The 21,933-nt window shown below is 40.8% G+C and overlaps 1 protein-coding gene across 1 annotated transcript in view; it reads left to right on the top strand.

Moving 5' to 3' along the window:
* The first annotated feature begins 2,041 nt into the window (after positions 1-2,041).
* Positions 2,042-21,933, top strand: part of LOC114663260 (endoplasmic reticulum resident protein 27) — a 51,394-nt gene continuing 31,502 nt past the window's right edge. Inside the window, exons 1-2 of the mRNA XM_028817000.2 lie at positions 2,042-2,361; positions 2,571-2,662. Of these exons, the coding sequence (XP_028672833.1) occupies positions 2,289-2,361; positions 2,571-2,662 (165 nt within the window). The 5' untranslated portion in view covers positions 2,042-2,288. The remainder of the gene's footprint in view (positions 2,362-2,570; positions 2,663-21,933) is intronic.

The following is a 21,933-nucleotide window of genomic DNA, read 5'->3' as shown; positions in this document are numbered from 1 at the left end:
AGCATTTATAGTCATTTTTTGACCACATCCAAAATTTGCAGTTTTTCAAAATTTGTAGGTGCTCTAGGAATGTAACCCCCACAAATTTCAGGGCTCGTCTGTACTTTCATTTTGAGATTTGTAGTTTGAAGTTTATATAATGTTTCTTGCATAGTTTTAATATTTTTGTACCTTCTTGATTTTGTTTCCCGTGGGTGCTGCCATTTTGTGGAGCAGTTGACTATTTGAGCATACAGAGAAAACAAAACGATTTGCCAAATGACTGTTGCCACAAAAAGCAAACACAAGAGTCATAAAAAGGTTTGGGGTAGCCACCTGTATAATATTCCCTGGCTGCAAATGGATAAATTGCTTGCAGTGATGTGCTCAGAATGGAGTCCAAAACAGAACTGATTAGGTTAGTCAAATATGGCAGCTTTAAAGGCCAGAAAAGGAAGTGAAGTCATTGAGGGAGGAAGCGGAAGGATCCTCTTCCATAGGTTCAGACCCAGATGTGACATCATCAGAAGGGCCAGAACAGTAAGCCTCTTCGGTCATGGGTTCTTCACCGGAAGTGACATCATCCAAGGGCCCGGAACCAGACGTGACGTCATTAGAGCCAGGCAGAATTTCCTGTAAACGGTCTGCAGGAAAGTGAGAAAGAAGGTCAGTGCACTCCGCCACCCCCCGGTCTGCTGTGGAATTACTCTCATTTGGACCCTTTAGCTGCCTCCCATGCACACGTGTGTGACACTGTCTAATTAGTGATTTCCTGACAAGCGTACTTCTACTTCGATTTAGGATTTCACTTGATGAAAGTTCAGTTTGACTTTCTGGATTTGAAAGTTTGCTTCATATTCTAGTTGCCATTTTCTCTCCTGGTTCCTTAATTAGAAAAAAAAAATACTGTCTTTCCATCCCTTGGCAGAATATCAGAAACACTTCTGGAATCAGGAAGGAACTCTGGAAACAGGGCGTCCCACCTCAAAGGTCTAGCAACTGTCAATCATTTGTTTTCCCCTTTGTGGTTACTGTCACACAAGGGACAATTCAGTTACATAAAAGTACGACATCTGATAGAAACCAATACACCAACTAAATGTCAAAAATCAAAACTAAAAAATGGTAGCACCACTGAAGAAATAAAATGTCATCAGAAAATATGGAATATTTTGTAACTAAATTAGAACACGTTTAAAACAAAAATTAAAAATAGAAATGCAGTCAAAACGCCCTAAAGTCTTTCATGGAAAGAAAGTGTCTTGAAAAAATTTCAGGACAATGAGAAAAATGTAAAAGTAACGTCGTAACAGCATTATAATTACTATCATGCCCTGTTCTGTTATTATTATTATTAGTAGTAGTAGTGCATAATTGATCTCAACAAAGTTGATTGTTTTGTGCATGTTTTTAATAATACTTTATAGCAATATGATATTACCTGTGACAAAAAAGTAAAAGTAACAATAAAAACAATGTTCTCATCTGTAGCTAATTATCTGTTATTCATACTGTATTTGTTAATTCACTATTTTATAATAGTGTATAATCACTTTATAATCACTGTCCTGCTCCACTGACAGACTGAGAAGATCATTCCTCCCCCAAACTATGCGGCTCTTCAATTCCACCAGAGGGGGTAAACGCTGAACATTATTCAAGTTATTGTCTGTTTTTTTTACCTGCATTTTTTTATTACGGTACTCTTTAATTTAATATTTTTTGCTGCTGGAGTATGTGAATTTCCCCCTGGGAGTTAATAAAGTATCTATCTATCTATCTATCTATCTATCTATCTATCTATCTATCTATCTATCTATCTATCTATCTATCTATCTATCTATCTATCTATCTATCTATCTATCTATCTATCTATCTATCTATCTATCTATCTATCTATCTATCTAATAGTTTTATGAAAGACAGAGTGGCCTGACCACTAATACACACCTACTTTTTGGTCAGAAATGAATTGCTTCCCTCAGATTTACTGCTTAGTGGATAAACACTAATCAGACCTTATGAAGCACCCTAGCACTACCGATCAGATCATCTCTCTCGACTCTGCTGATTTCTGCGCTTTACGCCTGCTACTTAACCTTTCATTTTGGGTTTGTGAAAATGCAGTGAGACAGCAGGTGGCTTTCAGACAAGCCCGCTTATCCACGTTAACCTGGAAAGCCTGACATACGTGGCATAAAAACACCTGTGGGTTTCTCACCTGTCGGAGGTCATGTGACTATTGGGAAGGGTAGAGAGCTGGAAACATCAGAGCAGCCTTCCAATTGACAGCGTGAACTCCCGACAGGATGGCTCTTAGGTGTCCATGGGTCTGGCCTATTCTCCTTTTACTTCCTGCACTTGCGAGAAGCAAAGACCAAGGTACTCTGTAACATGGCTGTGGCTAAAGTATTAGTCTTAGTTGAGAGGCTGGGTGATTTTTTTAAAGAATGCCAGTGTTGAGAGGTACATAGGTTGTTAAACAAAATGGAGCATGATTCTTTCTTCTGCTGAATTTATTTCAACACTCATATAGAGATCGAGATGGCTGACTTGTGACTTTTCAAATGTTTTCATTCGATGCTGCTCAGGTTCATCCAGATATCCAGTAAAAATAGCCAACACTGAGGAGTTGCGCCAGTTCCTTGAAGACTCTGAGTTGGCAGTCATTGGATTTTTTAAGGTTTGTAAACTTACTGATTATCTTAAAAATCATGTTGTAAGTATTATGAAGGTTTATTATATGCAGTGCTTTGCATATGAAGCAGTGATGATCAGGCATTGAGAGTGTTGGCATTTAAAATCCTACAACCCTGCAAAGTAATTACAGTACAGCATTCATCAAACGATAGAATGAACGAGCAACATACAAATGCATAGCACTAGCAGAGCCGATAAAATTGCCTGTTTTAAAACATTTAGTTCTGTACTTTTCAAGTGTTTGCATATGTACTATGGAATAGTGTAAATATTGCCTTTGTAAGAAATCTGGTTGTAACAAGTCAGTACCCATCTTTGATCTGAATGAAAGCATTTTAAACAAGCAGAAAATTAACTTTCATTTTGCAAGATTAAATTTGTTATTTTTTTATTTGCTGTAATAGCAATTACAGATTGTATTTTTTTCATTACATGAGGCCTGAAGCCTGTGACGAATGTAAATTATCTATTAGGCCAGTGGTTACTGTGAATGAATATTCCTTTTTTTTGTTTATATTTTTCCATAAATGTGTTTATTTATATTACTTTTTGTATAATAAGGGTTTCTTGACAGTTTAAATTTGGTTTTCTTTGATAATAACCAGTAACTTTCCGTTCTTTATAAGATCATTAATAGGCTCTCTGGATGTCATGACATATTTTTCTTACCAATGTCTTTATAAGCTCAGGAAATTCTAGTCTAGTTAATACAACTGAACAGAACTGACGAGTTTGCTTGCTGTCCTCCTGCAGATCTGTTGTAATAAAAGAAACTTAATTTTAGTCATTGCATGTGATTATTTTAAGTCTACATCATTAGCTTTTGAAGAGAGTCCTTTTCAGGTTTACATTTAGATGTCATGGTATCTGTTATGATATACTGAGACTTATCAAGCAAATTACTCGAATTCCAGAAATGAGTATGTATGTCATAATTTTCAAAAAATCTTATGCATCCCTCCATCTATCTAATTTTCTGGAACCAGAGTCATAGTTATAGGTAGACATAGCTTATCTAGGAATATGGAGCAGGAACAAATAATGCATGAGATGCCTGAGTATTGAAGAGAACACAATCACGCTCCATTAACTTCATCTGCACGTTGTTCAGATCTGAGCGAGGTCTGCTAGGAATGTGACGTAGCTTCACTAACTACTCTGCTTTTGTGTAGTACAATAAAACCTTCATATGAGGGCTGCAGTAGTGTTCCTAAGTTATTACTCTGGATGACCCACAATGAAATCCAAAGGTGTCTAGGAATATCAAAAAATCAGACTGGTATTTTGACAAATAAGGAAGCTTTACTTGACAAAATTACTCAATTCTGGAAATAGAATAGATCGTTTTAGCATTTGAAGGATTTCATATTCTCTGATATTTGCAAGGGTTTAATTTGGGTATACTGGTGTATCTCATATTCCAAAGCCTAAATCAAAATATTAGAATGACTAGCAGCTTACATTTTCACTGTATGAAACAATATGGATGTGTGAGTGAGCGAGTGTGCCCTGCAATGGACCAGTGGGCTTGTCCAGGATTGTCTCCTGTTTTATGCCCAGTGCTTTAGAGATGGGCTCCATCACCCATGAAATAGTGTTGGATTCAAAGATTTAAAAAAGAAAATTACTGAATATGTGGTGAAGTCAAAGCATTAGCAGGGCCAAGGGTGAGACTGATATCAGAGATGGAGTATTTTCAAAGTGGTGGGGGATTCTTGCGTGGAGTGGTAGCAGAGGAGAGTAGTGTCAGGGTGATGATATACCGTACCTACCTAACTAGCCTTTGCAGTTGTTGCTAGTGCTATCAAAACCTTCAGGTATCTCATTACTTACCTTGTTGTCGAGATCAACACTTGGGTTCATTGCTGTCCTTTTAGAAAGAGATTGATTATTGGTGAGTGAAGAGTGTTATTGTAAGTAATATTTGGATTTTCTGGTATGTGGATTTTCTGGAGTGTGACCATAAGCCTCTGGCTTAAAAGACAAAAGAAAACAAATTAACAAATTTTGAAATGCAAAAAAATTCAAAAAACTGAAGCCCAAAAAGGCAAGGCTGGAAAAAAAGTAAAACTAAAATCAGTTTGCCTAAACAAAGGCAACAATAAGCAAACACAATCAGTCCAGAAATTCAGAATCAAAATCTAGAAAACAACCAAAAATTCATATTACCAGAAAATCCAAATATTATTTACAATAACGCTCTTCACTCACCAACAATCAAACTCTTTGTAAAAGGACAGAAGCCCTCAAGCAGAATCTCATGGTGGGCCAGCCTCTTGGGATTCCATACACAGGATGCAAGGAATGTAGCAAAGAAGTGTATATAGCAAGAAATAAATAAATATCATTTTACATAAATAATAAAATATACTTGAATTAAATTTGCAAAATTACATAAAATTACAAAATGACAAAAAAGTATGTAAAATAATAATTTAGAAACAACAGACAAGTCCAAACAAAAGAAAAACCTACTTAGGCCAGGAATCAGACTCTGGAAAATCAACAACAAAGCTCCAGTTGTCCATTGTGTTCATTTTACTGAGACATAATCCACTGTTCTAGTTATTCAGCGAGGGTTTCATCACTAGCTCAATTTCTTTATTTTATTCTTTTTTTTTCATTTGCTTCAGTAAATTATGTGTATAAAAACATTTTTCTGTTTAAGAATGTTATGCCAGATAGTGTTTCCTGATCTCTGCTTTTGTTTCTTTGTTATTCCAAGTTTAAAGTATTTTTTGTTCATTGTGATTATTTAATGTTAATAGCATTCAATTTATATATTTTGTTTCCATGTGTAAATCTGTTCTTCTATGGCCTTTGTGTTTTATGGGTGATACTCTAGGAGGTGGGGCCACCCTGTTGTCCTTCCTCTCGCTATGTAACTCCTAAAAAGGAGTGAAGTGCATTGAAATCTGTTGCCGTTGTGTTGAGTACTCTTCTTCTTCTTTTTTTTCTTTTGGCTGGTCCCGTTAGGGGTTGCCACAGCAGATCATCTTCTTCCATATCTTCCTGTCTTCTACATCTTGCTAGGTCACACCCATCACCTGCATGTCCACTCTCACCTCATCTATAAACCTCCTCTTAGGCCTTCCTCTTCTCCTCTTACCTGGCAGCTCTATCCTTAACATCCTTCTCCCAATATACTCAGCATCTCTCCTCTGCACATGTCCAAACCAACGCAATCTCGCCTCTCTGACTTTGTCTCCCAACTGTCCAACTTGAGCTGACCCTCTAATGTACTCATTTCTTATCCTATCCATCCTCGTCACACCCAATGCAAATCTTAGCATTTTTAACTCTGCTACCTCCAGCTCTGTCTCCTGCTTTCTGGTCAGTGCCACCGTCTCCAACCCATATAACATAGCTGGTCTCACTACCGTCCTGTAGACCTTCCCTTTCACTCTTGCTGATACCCATCTGTCACAAATCACTCCTGACACTTTTCTCCATCCATTCCACCCTGCCTGCACTCTTTTTTTCACCTCTCTTCCACAATCCCCATTACCCTGTACTGTTGATCCCAAGTATTTAAACTCATCCACCTTCACCAACTCTGCTCCCTGCATCCTCACCATTCCACTGACCTCCCTCTCATTCACACACATGCATTCTTTCTTGTTCCTAACTTCACTTCACCAGGGTCTCCTCAATCTGCTCCCTACTATCCCTACAGATCATAATGTCATCAGCAAACGTTATGTTGAATACTCTAAATACTGTATTTCCTGTTTAATATTCCTTTTTAAGGAGTTAATTCTGCACCATTTTCTGGATTCTTTCAAATGATTTGGCTTGGTAGACAAAACCAAAATAATCTTTATAAGAATAATTATTTAAAAAACTAAATCTAAAACAAAAATGCTCCAAGAACAAAAAATAAAGCTAAGGAGCTACCTAACAGGCAACCCGGTAACTAAAAATTCCCAAAACATAAATCCAACAAAGAATACAGAAAACAGAACAGAGTTAATAAAAAACAATCAAACAAGAGACACAGGACTCACTATAACTCCTCCACAATTTCAATGTGCCATCCCCAAGCTTTCCTTCTGCTTTAACCAAAATAGCCAGAGGGAGGGTTCAGCCATGGTGACATCAGAGCAGCCCACCTTCTGGAGTACCACCCACAAAATACAAAGGAGACAAGAGAATATAAACTTAGACATAGTAACATAATAATACATAAATTGAGAAACTGAGTACTATAAACATTAAATAATTACTACTAGCCAACCCGCGGTGTAGCATACGCTGCATAATTATTTATTGATGGGTGAACACTTCCTGAAAGACACAGTTGTTCAAATGGGGTGGGTTTGAGGATACGACTGTGAGTGAATGAAAAGATGGAACTCTGGAGAGAGCAACATACAATTGTCCGTGACTGAAAACTGGTTTTGGCAGATACAGGCATATCTTTTTGAAAATTTGTCCCTGTGCCTTATTAATTATCATTGCAAACGCCAATCTAACAGGAAATTGTCTGTGTGTAAAAGTAAAAGGCAAATTTGAATCTGATGGGGTCAGGGATATCCGGGGAATAAGGACAGTTTGTGAGGTAGCAGCTGCGATAGTTTTACACTCCAGTAAATTGCGGTGAATGCTGGTAACAGTCAGTCTAGTGCCTTTACAGAGACCTTTTTCTGTCAGGAGGTTTCTGAGAAGCATGATGACTGAACCAATTTTAATTTTGAGTTTATGCGGAGGCATGCCAGTGGGAGTAAGACTATTAAGAAATTCTTCGGGGAATAAAAGTTGATCTGCAGGATCGTCTGTGACGATGGAGTCAACGCTGGTGAAAGTCACTTCGTCGGTAGGGATAAGTTTCAGCACTTGTTCATTAAGGTGTAGCGAGTCTTCGTTGGTGACCCTTAATATATCTCGTGTGCTGAGTTGTTCCAGAGTGACAGTTGAGACGTCGATGTCACCATATAGTTGTTGAACGGGATCAGAAATAAAAGCAAAACAATGTGAAGGTAATGTCACAGGTGTTCTGTTTTTCCCGTCTCCAACATAAGGACAGTTTGTGACAGGATGTGTTTGGAAAATGAGCAATCAATGTGGCGCACAGGTGCATGTGGACTGTACACAGATGAAAGTGACACAGGTGAGGAGTTGGGGGTGGGGCTCTGTCTTGCGTGCGTACGTATCCGACATCCGGCGAATAAGGACAGTTTGTGAGGTAGCAGCTGCGATAGTTTAACACTCCAGTACATTGTGGTGAATGCTGGTAACAGTCAGGTGGGCAGGCAGGCGGGCAAGCCAACAAATACACTATGCTCTTAGTATGGTATGAAGCAGGTTTTTGTAGACAAAGGTTTTCCCCATTCCTGCAGAACCATCTAACAAGAAGCATGTTTGTCGCGTTTCGGAATCGCTGTATGCAGCGTGTAAAACAGTTTGCGAGTGTGGCAGGAGGAGGGTTAGAGTTGGTAGGCGGGGCTCTGTTGTGCGTATCCCATGGTCTTAGAGTTGTTGGGCGGGGCTCTGTGAGTTGGCAGGCGTGGCTCGGTCGTGTCGGGTGTAGTGAATTGTTGGTTGGCCGGCTCGGTGAGTTGGCGGGCAGGGCTCTGTCTTGCGTCTTGCCTGCCATGGTCGGCTGCTTTAGTGAATTATATGTATAGATAATCAAAAAATACTTCAGACAAAAGAAGCCTAAAAAAGCAAACAAAATTGGAGATCTTTGTTACAGGATTTTGGCTTTCTTTAAGGATTTACAAGTTCAGGATTTGTTTGTTTAAGCATACTTAATGTATACTGTAAGTGAGGCTTTAGACCAGGGGTCCTCAAGCACAGTCCTGGAGGGCTACAGTGGCTGCAGGTTTTTATACCAACTAGTTTCCTAATTAGAAAACAGTCCATGCTGATAATCCATCCATCCATTATCCAACCCACTATATCTAAGCCAATCCCAGCCAACACAGGGTGCAAGGCAGGAAACAAACCCCGGACATGGTACTAGCCCACTGCAGGGCGCACACAAACACACACACACACCCACACCCACACCCACACACCAAGCACATACTAGGGACAATTTAGAATCGCCAATGCACCTAACCTGCATGTCTTTGGACTGTGGGAGGAAACTGGAGTACCTGTAGGAAACCCACACAGACACAGGGAGAACATGCAGACTCCACACAGGGAGAACCCAGGCAGCAAACCTGGGTCTCCTAACTGCGAGGCAGCAGCTCTACCCACTGCGCCACCATGCTATGCTGATAATGAAACTTGGTATTGAACTATTTAGCTTGTTAATGCTGTCATTTATCTAAGAGCAATTTAATTGCACTGTAGAGTTTCCTTCTGTGATAACATTATCCATGTGTTTTGTGGACCAGAATAGATTTAAACTTAATGGTCCTTCCAATTCCCCTCTCATTCATTTCTAAACATTTTTTATCACAAATACTTCATGGTAAGCATGTTATCTGGAGAGCTGCTGGTTTATTAGTTATCTGTGTCTTATTATTAACTAGTGTCTGATTAAGAAAACAGGAAACAATTAAAGCTTAAATGTAGCTGCTAAAATATAAAATAGGCAATGAAGGGTTCTGAATGGTAACAGGCAAGAAAACTAAAATTAAGCCCAAATAATGTACATAATTAAAAATTAAGCCCTTTAGTAGTACATAAAAGGGTTCTAATTAAGAACTTGGTTAAAGTGAAAACCTGCAGCCATAGCAGACCTCCGGGACTGTAATTGAGGACCTCTGATCTACAAAGTAACTCAAATTTGTCTTTGACGAGTAAAGGCACTAACAAGGCATAGAGTGAGTGAAACACCAACTTTCATTATCAGCAAGGACTGAGTTCTAATTAGGACACTGGCTGGAATGAACCTGTAGCCACTGTGGCCCTCCAGCACTGTGATTGAGGACCCCTGCTTTAAAATATGAAAGAACTCTGTTTGTGATTTAGGACCAGGGGTTTTGCAGTCCTTCTCCTCCATTGGTAATGTGTTTTCAGTCTGGTCCATTTTGGCTTGTTCTGTCCATAAAGCCTACGTCCTTAGTTTGGGGCTAGGTTGTTTTTCTGTTTCTAGGTTATATGTGGAGCTGTGCTGCCAAATATTTTTAGATAAAACCTGTTGTGGAATTTCATGAGCACTGAATTTCATAACAACTCTTATCAGATACATATGACTTAAAGACAGCAAACAAAAACATTATGAAGACATACAGATGTAGTGACCTTGACTGAAAGAAAGTCCTGTCCACAGGGAAATTATTAGCAAGAACCAGAAGATAAAAAGATTTGAAAAGGGTAAAATATGCAAGTAAAACAAAAATCAAAATTAAGAACAAATATCATCTTTCAAAAAGAGAAAAAAAGGATTCTAACCATTCCTAAAATTCCTTTCCCTTACTAAGCTAATCAGAAGATTCCAGAGCAAATACAGGCCCACATCAAAGTGATAAAAGGAAAAGTGTCAGTGGAAGAGAATATGTGAGTGCATTGCAAAATATTGTTGGTCAGAAAGGGCAACATAGTGTCCTTACAATTGTGAGAATTCCTTTATCAGCTCATCTGAAAACTGGTGAGCAACATCACAAGTCATGACTGTCAATGGGTGTTGTTCCGATAAACAACATGGCCACCACTATAACAAACACAACATTGCACTTACTGTAGTGGAAAAGAACTATCAGTACTCCCAGTTGTTTTGGCAGATGCCTATAGAATCACAACACCAAGAAGGTTAAACTTTATATTTTTTGGATTACACTGTTGTTCATTTGATTTCTTTTGAAACATCTGTGAAGAAACCGTGGCGGAGGGATTCAGATGAGTTTGTGAAAGTGTGTTGATGTACTGAAACAACAATGGTAGAGTGTGTGAGGGGGTTTGTATGGGGGCGTGAAAGCTCTGTGAAATGACAGATTGTTACTCAGGTGCCAGTACACATACAAAAACAAAGTATACTAATCATAAATAAATACACAAAATATTAAAATTTCTATAATTATACCTTCCTGAAAACATTATCATGCAAAAGCTCATAACATGATGTTTGGAAATGCTTAGATCATAATAGCAGGGAACTGGCTCGTTATTTTGTCTAATGGCTATGAAGCTGAACTCAAGACCGCAACATTGCCAATTAAAATATTGTGGGCAGCTATTGCCCTTCCTGGATTTCATCACTTTTATTTTTGTCATTCTCCTCTTGTGTAATTCCTAGGAATCAGGCTACTTAGACTATAAATTGATTTTCTGCATAAAAATTCTAAAATAAAAAATGAGTTATGGCTATACGGGGAACATATTGGCATGGTGTTTAGTCTCAGGCCCTCACCACTGTAGGGACTTGTTTTTGATTCTGAGTCTGTCTGTGAGAAATATGATCTGATTTTCTCCAAGCCCAAAATCATTCTGAAGGGTTATTCTCCTCACCAGAGATTACATGGATAAGCAATGTACAGGGAAAGTCTTTTGGAAGACCACCATAAAAGAGGAGAAAGGAAGAAACCCACACTGCCTGGTGCACAGCAACTAAGTGTATCAGGGTGGGTTATAAACTGCCATTACAGCCTCTAAAAGCCTCGTCACATTATATCATTTTCCAGTAATCTTTGAATGCAGGTATTTTGGATTTTGTGAACAGTAAATAGGCTCGTCTGTCTAATGTCTAACATTTTAGATGCCACTACAGAATGTAAAAAAAAAAAGAAGAAATGACCGAAGTTGTAGCTGAACTCACCATACCTGGAAAGCATTTGTATAGCACCAGTTTTTTCAGGCACCATATAATTTGCTGTCAGAGAAAGAGGCGAACTTGTGGTTCTTTGGAAATATAAGACTGTGCTGGAAAGTCGTCACAGAGTTGTATAATTTGTCATGCCTTACAATTAGTAGTTATATAATCTGACATCCTGAGGTGATTAAATCAACAACAGTCATCAGATTTGACATTCTTTCTGCCTACCAGATAGTGATTGTCAAGTCTGAATACAGGGGACTCCTGTTGCTACAGGTTTTCTCTCCATTTTTTCTGATTTTAATTGGATACAAACTCATACTTCTTTGTTTCCCAGAAATTTAAAGATCACACTACTGAAATCCTCTGAATGAAGGATAAGAGAACAAAAAAGGGCCAGCTGACTAAAGAATGAGATCAGTTAGAAGCAATAATGACTCGCTAACTGAGAAACTGGGTGCACCAAAAAAACTGCAGGACTCCACCAGGACTAAACTACAGACATGAAATTCCAGAAAGGCAACACACAAGGCACCATAAGAAAGTGAGTTTAAGCCAATATATCATTTACAGGATGTTTATATATATACTGTATATAGTAGCCTGAAGTGGGTGCTCCAGCTCCCCAAACTCCCCAAACCTGATACAGACAGACACAAAGCACAAGTCCAGCAAGACACAAGCTTTTATTATGGGAAACACTTTGTTTCCCACAGCACAGTGAAAAGTACAAAAAGCACACCAATAAGCCCAAAGCAACTCTTTCTATGGCTTCTCTTCTTTCTCTCTTCCTTCTGTTTCTCTCTCTCTACCTCTGTCTGCTTCCACTCCTCCAGCAAGCTTCATCACCTTCCTCCCAACTCTGGCTCCTGGAATGATGCGAGGCGGCTCCTTTTATTCAGCACCCAGGAGTACTTCCGGGTAAGGCTGAAGCACGATAAAGTAGGGCTCGACAGGAAGCACTAGTGGAACCCATGAAAACACAACAGGGCTGTGCCAAACTCAGTGCTGTAGCAATCTAAGGGGTCTGCCATTTAGTACTCTGGGGAAGGTAATTCCCTGTACATGGTCCTTCCATTACGGTGGTATCCCAGCCAGTTAAGTGCCCTGGCCATCTGCTAGATATATATATTGTAACCAGTAGAGGGCATCACTGATCCCGAAATCTCAGACACAATCACACGCAAACCAGTCATGGGTTCAAAAATAGTCCCTTTTTATTAATAAACATTATCTTCACAGATCAAAATAAGAACAATCAAAATAAACAGCCCAGAAAAACAATCCTCTTTCTTCGTACTCATCCCATGAAGCCTCATCCTCCTACTCCTGACTCCTTAACTGCCTGCCAGTTAAGATGATGCGTCTCCTTTTATCTTTGACCCAGCAGTACTTCTGGGCTTACGAGTGCGCACCTTAATGAATTACTAAAGTAAGTTCATATTTTTGTCTAATTGGAAATGCAAGCACGCCCTGCCAGAATGTAGCTGCAGTGTTTTAATAATTATTATATATTCTGTGATGGATGGCCGGGACACCCAAAGATTGAAAGGATGGGGGAAGGCAGCTAATTTGGGACACTGCCTCCACCAGGACGCTAGATGGCAGTTTTGCCTGCAGCTTAATGGTGTCCCGGATTCCCGCAGGGCACCATGGGATTTGGAGTTTGGCTTCACAGCCCTGTTGGGTACCATGGGTGCCACCAGGAGACACTGCAGGGAGACTATATAGCCCGGGCTGAAGAAAATTCAAGCTCTCCATCTGACCTGGAAGTGCTGGCAAGTCATGTGGGAGAAAGAGCAGAAGCACTTCCAGGTCAAGGACAATATAAAGGACTTTAGGGAACCCAGCAAGCAAGCCGGAGTTGGGCGGTGGTTGACAGAGCTTGCTGGGAGGTGTGGAGGACAGAATTGAGAATAATTATTGCATTTATTAATATTATTGTTTGCCTGTGTATGGTGGTTAGAGTTTCTTAGAGGCACTACTAAAGGAAAAGAAAGAATTTAAACACCTTTTTGTTCTTTTACTTGGAGTCGTGGATGTTTGTTTGTCGGGTTAGAGGAACGACAGCACCCTCTAGTGTCACAATACCAAGACCACAACGCTTATTTATCACTATTTATTTGCTGTTGTTGTGCCATATAGTGGTGCAATAGTCAAAATGACTGAAAGAAATTGTAGAAGACAGAAGCACGTCTCAAACATCTGGAGCCATGATCTATGTGTGTGTGACTGTCTGTTTGTCTCTTCTGTCGCTGCACTCATTACTAGGTACAAATTAATCATTACGCTTCAATTAACTTGTGCAGTGGAGATCCTGAAATGATAACAGCAATTTTAACTTTTTATTTCCTCTTAGCCTCAAGCCTTCTGTTCATTTCCATTTGCTCTCTCTCTGAAACCCCAATGGTTTAAAGTGTATGGCGTGGGGTAATTGGGGGTATGTGTTTTAGGAAGAAGCCCTGTAGATGTAGCCTTGCAGTGGCAGATTTCTATGCTATTTTTAACAAACTTCTTGATGAATTCTCCCCAGATGTGTATTCTCGTTTGAGAATCACCTCTGGCCCCACAAGATTAAAGATCGTTTGGCCCTGAAAATCGTATCGCAGTTTGTTTTAGAGTGACCTGAGTGGGGACAGTTTAAAGACACTTGAGACAGGAGAATAGCTTGATGTAAAGTGCAGAGGAGAAATGGGGCAAAGATTTAAGCAGTCAAAGAAAGTAGGGCAGGAATTGAGTTTTTTGGTACACTGAGGTGAGAAAGTGGGCAGGACACCCAACCGTTGAAAAAGGCACGCAAGACTTATGAAAGGAAACCAGAGGCAGAAGTGTTTGCTTTCCTTTAATTTATTTTGCCTGGTTTATACTTATACATATCCTTCTCCTCAGTATTGCTCTGGATATGGATGGTTTCTTGAACATGCCCATCCTGTTGCAAAGTACCATACCATTTTGATACCATTTTGTTCAACTACAACAAGTTTGTCTTTTCACAACAGCCATTCAGCTTTATAGTTTGCCGCTGATATCGAAATTCAATTCCTATATGCATGAAGGCAAGTTTTTTCACATCCTTTAATGCTGGTTTTTATATCAGACCCATCACTATACATAGTCTCAGTATGAGACAGCATGTGCTTACTTTAGCAAATTAGTTATAAACACCACCAAAACAAAATAAATCATTCTAAACTAAGAAGACAGTCCACCTCCCGCTCCACATTAATGGAGAAGTAGTGGAATGTGTACAGAGCGTTTGGAGTTTACATAACAAAATGGCTTATTTGGTCCCTTAACACCTCTTACCTGGTGAAAAAAGCCCAACAGCGACTCTGCTTCCTTAGGAAACTAAATCAGGCCCTACTAGGGAATCGCATTCCCGGGAATGAAACTGCTGTAATTCCCGGGAAAATGGGAACGGCCAAGCTTGCATATATAGCGTGTAAAAGTATAAAAATCGATCAAGAAATAACAGAGTTATAGTTGAAACTAATTAAGTGGCACGGTTTTTTGGCCCACGATGTAGTGTGTTGCCGATTAATTCAGTCAACAACAGACCAGCAGCAGTCAGTCTCCCAGCTGACTGAGCACAGTGGACTGGGAAGAGTCTGCACTCTGCAGTACATGAATGCCGGGATGGGGCAGAGTTCATTGACGTCTGTGCTGTTGACAGCTTTGAACAGCAACTTGAAATTGCAATGTGTCAGTCTGTTGCATTTGCATGATCTGAGCTAAGAAACTTGCCATCACAGAATGATGACAAGAAACTGGATGCATCAGTAAAAGCTGAAACGGTGGTGTTGCAGAGCAACAGCAAGGGTGGGCATTGTTTAGAACAAGTGTATCAGTATCTAATGACTGTGCCGCCTACTTCAGTGGTGGCAGAGCGTGCTTTCTCAGCATCTGGTGTACTCTGCACGAAGGTGCGCTCTCGCCTGGACGACCGCACGCTCAACACGTTGTGCTTTCTATGGTCTTATTACCGCAACTAACTAGATACATGAACTTATATGACAGCATGAAGTTCTTGTAGAAAAGGTTAGTCTTTTATTGGTGTCAACATATTGCAGTAGTTTTATTAAAAATAAGTGTTGCTCGTTCTAAAACCATTCACATGTGAGATGCCCGTGTACTGTGTCATTTCAGGGAGCCCGAGATTCCCGGGAATGACATGCGGGATTCCCAAATTCCCGGGAATGGATAAACCCGTCAGGGAATGGATTCCCTAGGCCCTACCTTCTTAACAACTCCTTGTGAACATCCGGCACAGCACCATTGGCAGCATCCACTCCCATAAAAAGTGAACAGAATAATAAACTAATAATGAGGAAGCAGAGCCTGGGGACTCAGGGGTGGGCTCCCCCATTTCTGGGACTGAGGTCACCAAGGTGGTCAAAAACCTCGTTGGTGGCAGGGCCCTCGGGGTGGATGAGATACACCCGGACTTCCTCAAGGTTCTGGATGTTGTAGGATTGTCTTGGTTGACACGCCTCTGCAACATCGCATGGACATCGGGGACAGTGCCTCTGGATTGGCAGACCGGGACGGTGCTCCCCCTCTTTAAGAAGGGGGACCAGAGGGTGTGTTCCAACCACAGAGTGATCACACTCCTCAGCCTCCCTGGAAAAGTCTATTCGGGGGTCCTGGAGAGGAGGGTCCATCAGATAGTCGAAAATCGGATTCAGGAGGAAAAGTGTGGTTTTCGTCCTGGTCGCAGAACAGTGGACCAGCTCTACACCCTTAGCAGGGTCCTGGAGGGTGCATGGAAGTTTGCCCAACCAGTCTACATGTGTTTTGTGGACTTGGAAAAGGTGTTCGACTGTGTCCCTCTGGGAATCCTGTGGGGGGTGCTCTAGGAGTATGGGCTACCGGACCCCCTGATAAGGGCTGTTCAGTCCCTGTACAACCGGTGTCAGAGCTTGGTCCACATTTCTGGCAGTAAGTCGAACCCGTTTCCAGTGAGAGTTGGACTCCGCCAGGGCTGCCCTTTGTCTCCGATTCTGTTCATAACTTTTATGGACAGAATTTATAGGCGCAGCCAGGGCGTTGAGGGGGTCTGGTTTGGTGGACTCAGGATTGGGTCACTGCTTTTTGGAGATGATGTTGTCCTGTTTGCTTCTATCAGGCCGTGATCTTCAGCTCTCTCTGGATCGGTTCGCAGCTGAGTGTGAAGCGACTGGGATGGGAATCAGCACCTCCAAATCCGAGACCATAGTCCTCAGCCGCAAAAGGGTGGAGTGCCTTCTTAGGTTTGGGGGCAAGATCCTGCCCCAAGTGGAGGAGTTCAAGTATCTCAGGGTCTTTTTCAGGAGTGAGGGAAGAATGGAGTGGGAGTTCGACAGGCGGATTGGTGCGGCATCAGCAGTGATGCGGGCTCTGCATCGGTCTGTCGTGGTGAAAAAGGAGCTGAGCCATAAGGCAAAGCTCTCAATTTACCAGTCGATCTATGTTCCTACCCTCACCTATGGTCATGAGTTATGGGTAGTGACCGAAAGAACGAGATTGCGAATACAAGCGGCTGAAATGAGTTTCCTCCACAGGGTGTCTGGGCTCTCCCTTAAAGATAGGGTGAGAAGCTCAGTCATCCGGGAGGGGCTCAGAGTAGAGCCGCTGCTCCTCCGCATCGAGAGGAGTCAGATGAGGTGGCTTGGGCATCTGATCAGGATGCCTCCTGGATGCCTCCCTGGTGAGGTGTTCAGGGCATGTCTAACTGGGAGGAGGCCCAAGGGAAGACCCAGGACACGCTGGAGGGACTATGTCTCCCGGCTGGCCTGGAAATGCCTCGGGGTTCCCCCAGAAGAGCTAGAAGAAGTAGCCGGGGAGAGGGAAGTCTGGGCATCTCTGCTCAAGCTGCTGCCCCTGCGACCCGATCTCGGATAAGCGGAAGAGGATGGATGGATAATTTTATTAGTTATCTTTTTTATCCAACAATGATTCTTTTAGGTACTTGGTAAGAGTGGCGCAGTGGTAGCGCTGCTTCCTCGCAGTTAGGAGACCCGGGTTCGCTTCCTGGGTCCGCCCTGCGTGGAGTTTGCATGTTCTCCCCGTGTCTGCTTGGGTTTCCTCCGGGCGCTCCGGTTTCCTCCCACAGTCCAAAGACATGCAGGTTAGGTGGATTGACGATTCTAAATTGGCCCTAGTGTGTGCTTGGTGTGTGGGTGTGTTTGTGTGTGTCCTGCGGTGGGTTGGCAACCTGCCCGGGATTGTTTCCTGCCTTGTGCCCTGTGTTGGCTGGGATTGGCTCCAGAAGACCCCTGTGACCCTGTGTTCGGATTCAGCGGGTTAGAAAATGGATGGTACTTGGTCATTTTAGAGTGCTTCACTAACCTGGGAAGAAATGTGCATATTTTAGAGAAATTGTTAGTATCTGACACCCAAGACACCAGTAATCCTACACGGCGTACAGAACTGCATATGTCTAGGTGTGGCAGCCATTGGTCTAGGGAGAAGTGCCGGATCCAAAGACTGCTGTAGGAAACCAGAGGGAAAGAAGCTTTCATTACATCACTCTATAATTTAAAAAAGTGGTTGGGAAAGTAGCGCTAGCTGTCTGGGACACTGATCATGATTTTAGTCCTGTGGCCTTTAGGTTCACAGCACATAGCCTTCAATCAATCAATCAATCAGGCCTGGATACTTCCAAACTGAGTTTTACTGGGAGAGTTCAGCTGGGTTCATCGAGTCTGTTATTTTGCTGAGAACTGCCAAGTGTACTAGAGTGAGGAAAGCTGCAGTTAAATAAGAACAGCTCTATCTATGAAAGCGTGGGTGACTCTTGTGTTGTGGGGATGGTGGTGAGAGGGAGTGGGGATGAGGGACTGGCATTCCAAAAATTCAATAAAATAAGAAATGCCACTGCAAACCATAAACGGAACCTTTTCACAATAGCATTTTCTAACTTAAGCAGAAAATTATTATTTTGTATAACCTTCTCATGGCAAGTTATGTATATGTGCACAGCACATGTGTTACTGAAGTCTATTTTTATACAATTAGGGTTCAAGCGGGTTACACAAGTTGCTGAATGTCGCACATTGAGACAGTAGGGGGGACTGAACACTCACTTTTAGGCCTTGCAGTCTGGTTCATTTAGCGTTAGACCATAATGTTTAATTAAAAACAAGTGGCCAAATAATATACATATATTATTTATTTCTAATTTCAAGCAGTACAATGCAACCAGTGGTATGGTAAAATAATATAATGTCAGGCTGGGGTTCTCCCACTTGAGAAAATTAAGAGAGTAAGCTGGTAGTGTAATAAAAATTATAAGGCCAATCATTAGATTATACTCACACAACACAAGGATGGAAAGCATAAACTGTAAATTAAATATCTATTCACAATAAAGTTATTATAATTTATAGTACATGGCATATTGCTTTATTTTACTTGATGGCTTTATATTTAATATAGAAATGTAAGTGGCAATTTTTCATTTGGTTTGAGTCAACTTCTGTGGTTTTCAGTGTTTGAAAGCGTAAAACTGCTCCTTTATTTACATCTTTTCCTAAAGGCATCTTTGCTCAGAACGTTGATACCATCTATGGCTTACTCTATGTAAAGTATTTCAACCTTACAGTTAAAATGTTTGCTTTTATATATTAAGCATTTTCTAGAAATATTTAATATTTTTTTACAGGGATACCTAGGAGTATTTAAGGCTGCTCTAGTTAGCCAAAAGATTAATAAAATCTGTGTGATTTATTTTTGAAACTGCTTAATTCAGTTCAGAGTTGTAAAGTCAAGAGGATATTCAGCCAGCTTTGGGCACAATTCAGTGGTGACATGGGCAGCCACCAAAGGCATCATGTTTCTGGGGGGCAGCATGGAGCACCTGCTCTAACAAAACGTAGAATGGTCATTACAGCCTGAGCCTGTCAATCCATTAAGGGTACTGTTTATGAAAGTTAAGGGGCACATGCTCCATGAAGTCCATGTTTTATACACAATTATGTAAGTGACACCAATGCCCCCTCTCCACAGAGCTCCAACTGGGCTTTGACCAGCACTGCTTCATTTATATTTAATTGGAGTATTAGTGTTATTCAGTTAGGGTCTGTACACACAGTCAATGAAGCATTTGACTGGAAAAGTTCTCATTCACAGTGTGCCACTGATTTACTGTATATGGAGAGAGCTCCCATTTATTGGAAGCAGACTGTACAGGCCCACAATTCCTTATCTGCAAGTCTAATATTCATAAATTTCAGAAAATCAGACGTCTTGCCACTTTAGCTTTAGTCATATTAAGATAAGTGGCACGTAGTAAGGTATGACGCCAGTGAGAACCTGAATATGCTAAGGCCATTTAGGATGAAAATATTGAAATGGCACACTTTGATATCACTTTCAGAAACGAGCTTCAGCGTTATGTTACAACTACTTCAGTTCTCTGTTTAAAAAAGGGAGCAACGACTAAACCAGGGGTGGGCAGATTCAGTCCTGGAGGGCCGCAGTGGTTGCAGGTTTTTGTTCCAACCCAGTTGCTTAATTAAAAAACAATCCTTGTCAATTATTTAATTTCATGGCTTGCTAGTGCTTTAACTCTGCCATGCCAGGTCATTCTCATATCCTAGATTTATTTTCCTTTCTAAGGATATCATCCAAATGATTTGAAGTCTAAAACAGATGAGTAATTCTCAGTGATTCACTTTTTTCTCTTCACTTTCCTTCCAAGTATTTAATTAAACCAAATAGTGCATGATAAATACACACAAGTGTAAATGAAAACAAGCTAAATGGAGAAATGCTGGTCTCTTTTGTCATTTGCATGGTATTGCTCATTAGGAGCAATTAAAAACCAAGAATACAGCTGTTTAAGACTAAAATAAGCAATAAGGGTTCAAAATCTTAACGAGCGAGACAACTAAAGTGAAGCTGAAGTGTTACTTGAGCAATAAGTGCTTCTTATTAAGCAATTGGGTTGGAGCAAAAACCTGCAGCCACTGCGGCCCTCCAGGACTGAATCTGCCCACCCCTGGACTAAACTAACATCAAGATAACTGTCTCTTGAGATTCATTGCCTATTTTAACACATTTCAGTTTATATGATATATTACATATATTTTTTGTACATGGCACAATAAATTTAGGAATGTTGCAAATGCTTACTCCAGCACTTTAATATACTTTACATAATGCACAGCCCACTCACATTTAGCAATCGTACTAAATGTTATCTGAAAATGTAATCAGCTTTGTGGACATGTTGGATCAACAGGTGGCAAGACACCACACAAGTGCGGGATATCTTTTAAAAAAATGAGTCACATTCACACCTAACTGTTCGTGTATAGTTGAATGTTTTCCTTGGAGAAAGAACACTTCATTTCTAAGCCTTCTGTACTTAAAAGCAGTCAGAAGCAAAAATTCCCTGTTTAAAAATAGTGAAAAGTCCCACAAAAGGAAGACGCCTTTGGGAATTTATCCAAAATATTGAATATTTGCACTTTCCACTTCTTCTTCTTTTGGCCAGTCCCGTTAGGGGTTGCCTCAGTGGATATTCTTTTTCATGTCATTCTGTCTTTTGCATCTTGCTCTGTCACACCCATCACCTGCATGTCCTCTCTCATCACATCTATAAACCTTCTCTTAGGCCTTCCTCTTTTCCTCTTTTCTGGCAGCTCTATCCTTAGCATTCTTCTCCCATTATACCCAGCATCACTCCTCTTCTAAAATTGATAGGTAGTATTTGGGGGGGTCCTGTAGCTAAAGGCTCCACTTCCTAAAGGAGTTTTTTTTGTTTGTTTCAGAATTGCGTTTTAAGATCAGAGTGTGCACTCTGGTATACATCCTGTTTTAGACATTTTTATGGCCCTGAAGCTTGAACTGTTATGAGGGTCCCTTTGCAACTAGCATAAGATCTGGGTAACCACAGTTATCTTCTTCAATCAGGTTTTTCCATGACAGATCATAACAACAACAACAACAACAACATTTATTTATATAGCACATTTTCATACAAATAATGTAGCTCGAAGTGCTTTACATGATGAAGAAAGAGAAAAAAAGACAAAATAGGAATTAAAATAAGAGAACACTAATTAACATAGAATAAAAGTAAGGTCCGATGGCCAGAGAGGACAGAAAAAACAAAAAAAAACTCCAGACAGCTGGAGAAAAAATAAAATCTGCAGGGGTTCCGAGGCCACGAGACCGCCCAGTCCCCTCTAGGCATTCTACCTAACATAAATGACCTCAATCAGTCCTCATTGTATTCAGGGTTATCATGGAAGGACTTGATGATGACGATCATGTGGACTTCTGGTCTTTAATCCATCAATGTAGGGACATCACGGTGCCTTGATCAGGTGGTGGTGGTGTAGATCGCCACCACAGAAAACCGGATAAAAACAGAAGAGAGAGTAGGGGTTAATACGGATTTTGGAGCCACCATGAATAATAATGATAATTAATTGAATATACAGAACATCAGGAATTAACTAAGATGAAGCGATGAGAAAGCCATGTTAAAGTAATGTGTTTTCAGCAGTGTTTTAAAGTGCTCCACTGTATTAGCCTGGCGAATTCCTATTGGTAAGCTA

The sequence above is a fragment of the Erpetoichthys calabaricus genome, chromosome 12 (assembly GCF_900747795.2).
Source record: "Erpetoichthys calabaricus chromosome 12, fErpCal1.3, whole genome shotgun sequence".
NCBI lineage: Eukaryota > Metazoa > Chordata > Cladistia > Polypteriformes > Polypteridae > Erpetoichthys > Erpetoichthys calabaricus.
The sequence above is the reverse complement of the archived record's forward strand: the minus strand, read 5'-3'. Positions and strand labels throughout refer to the sequence as shown.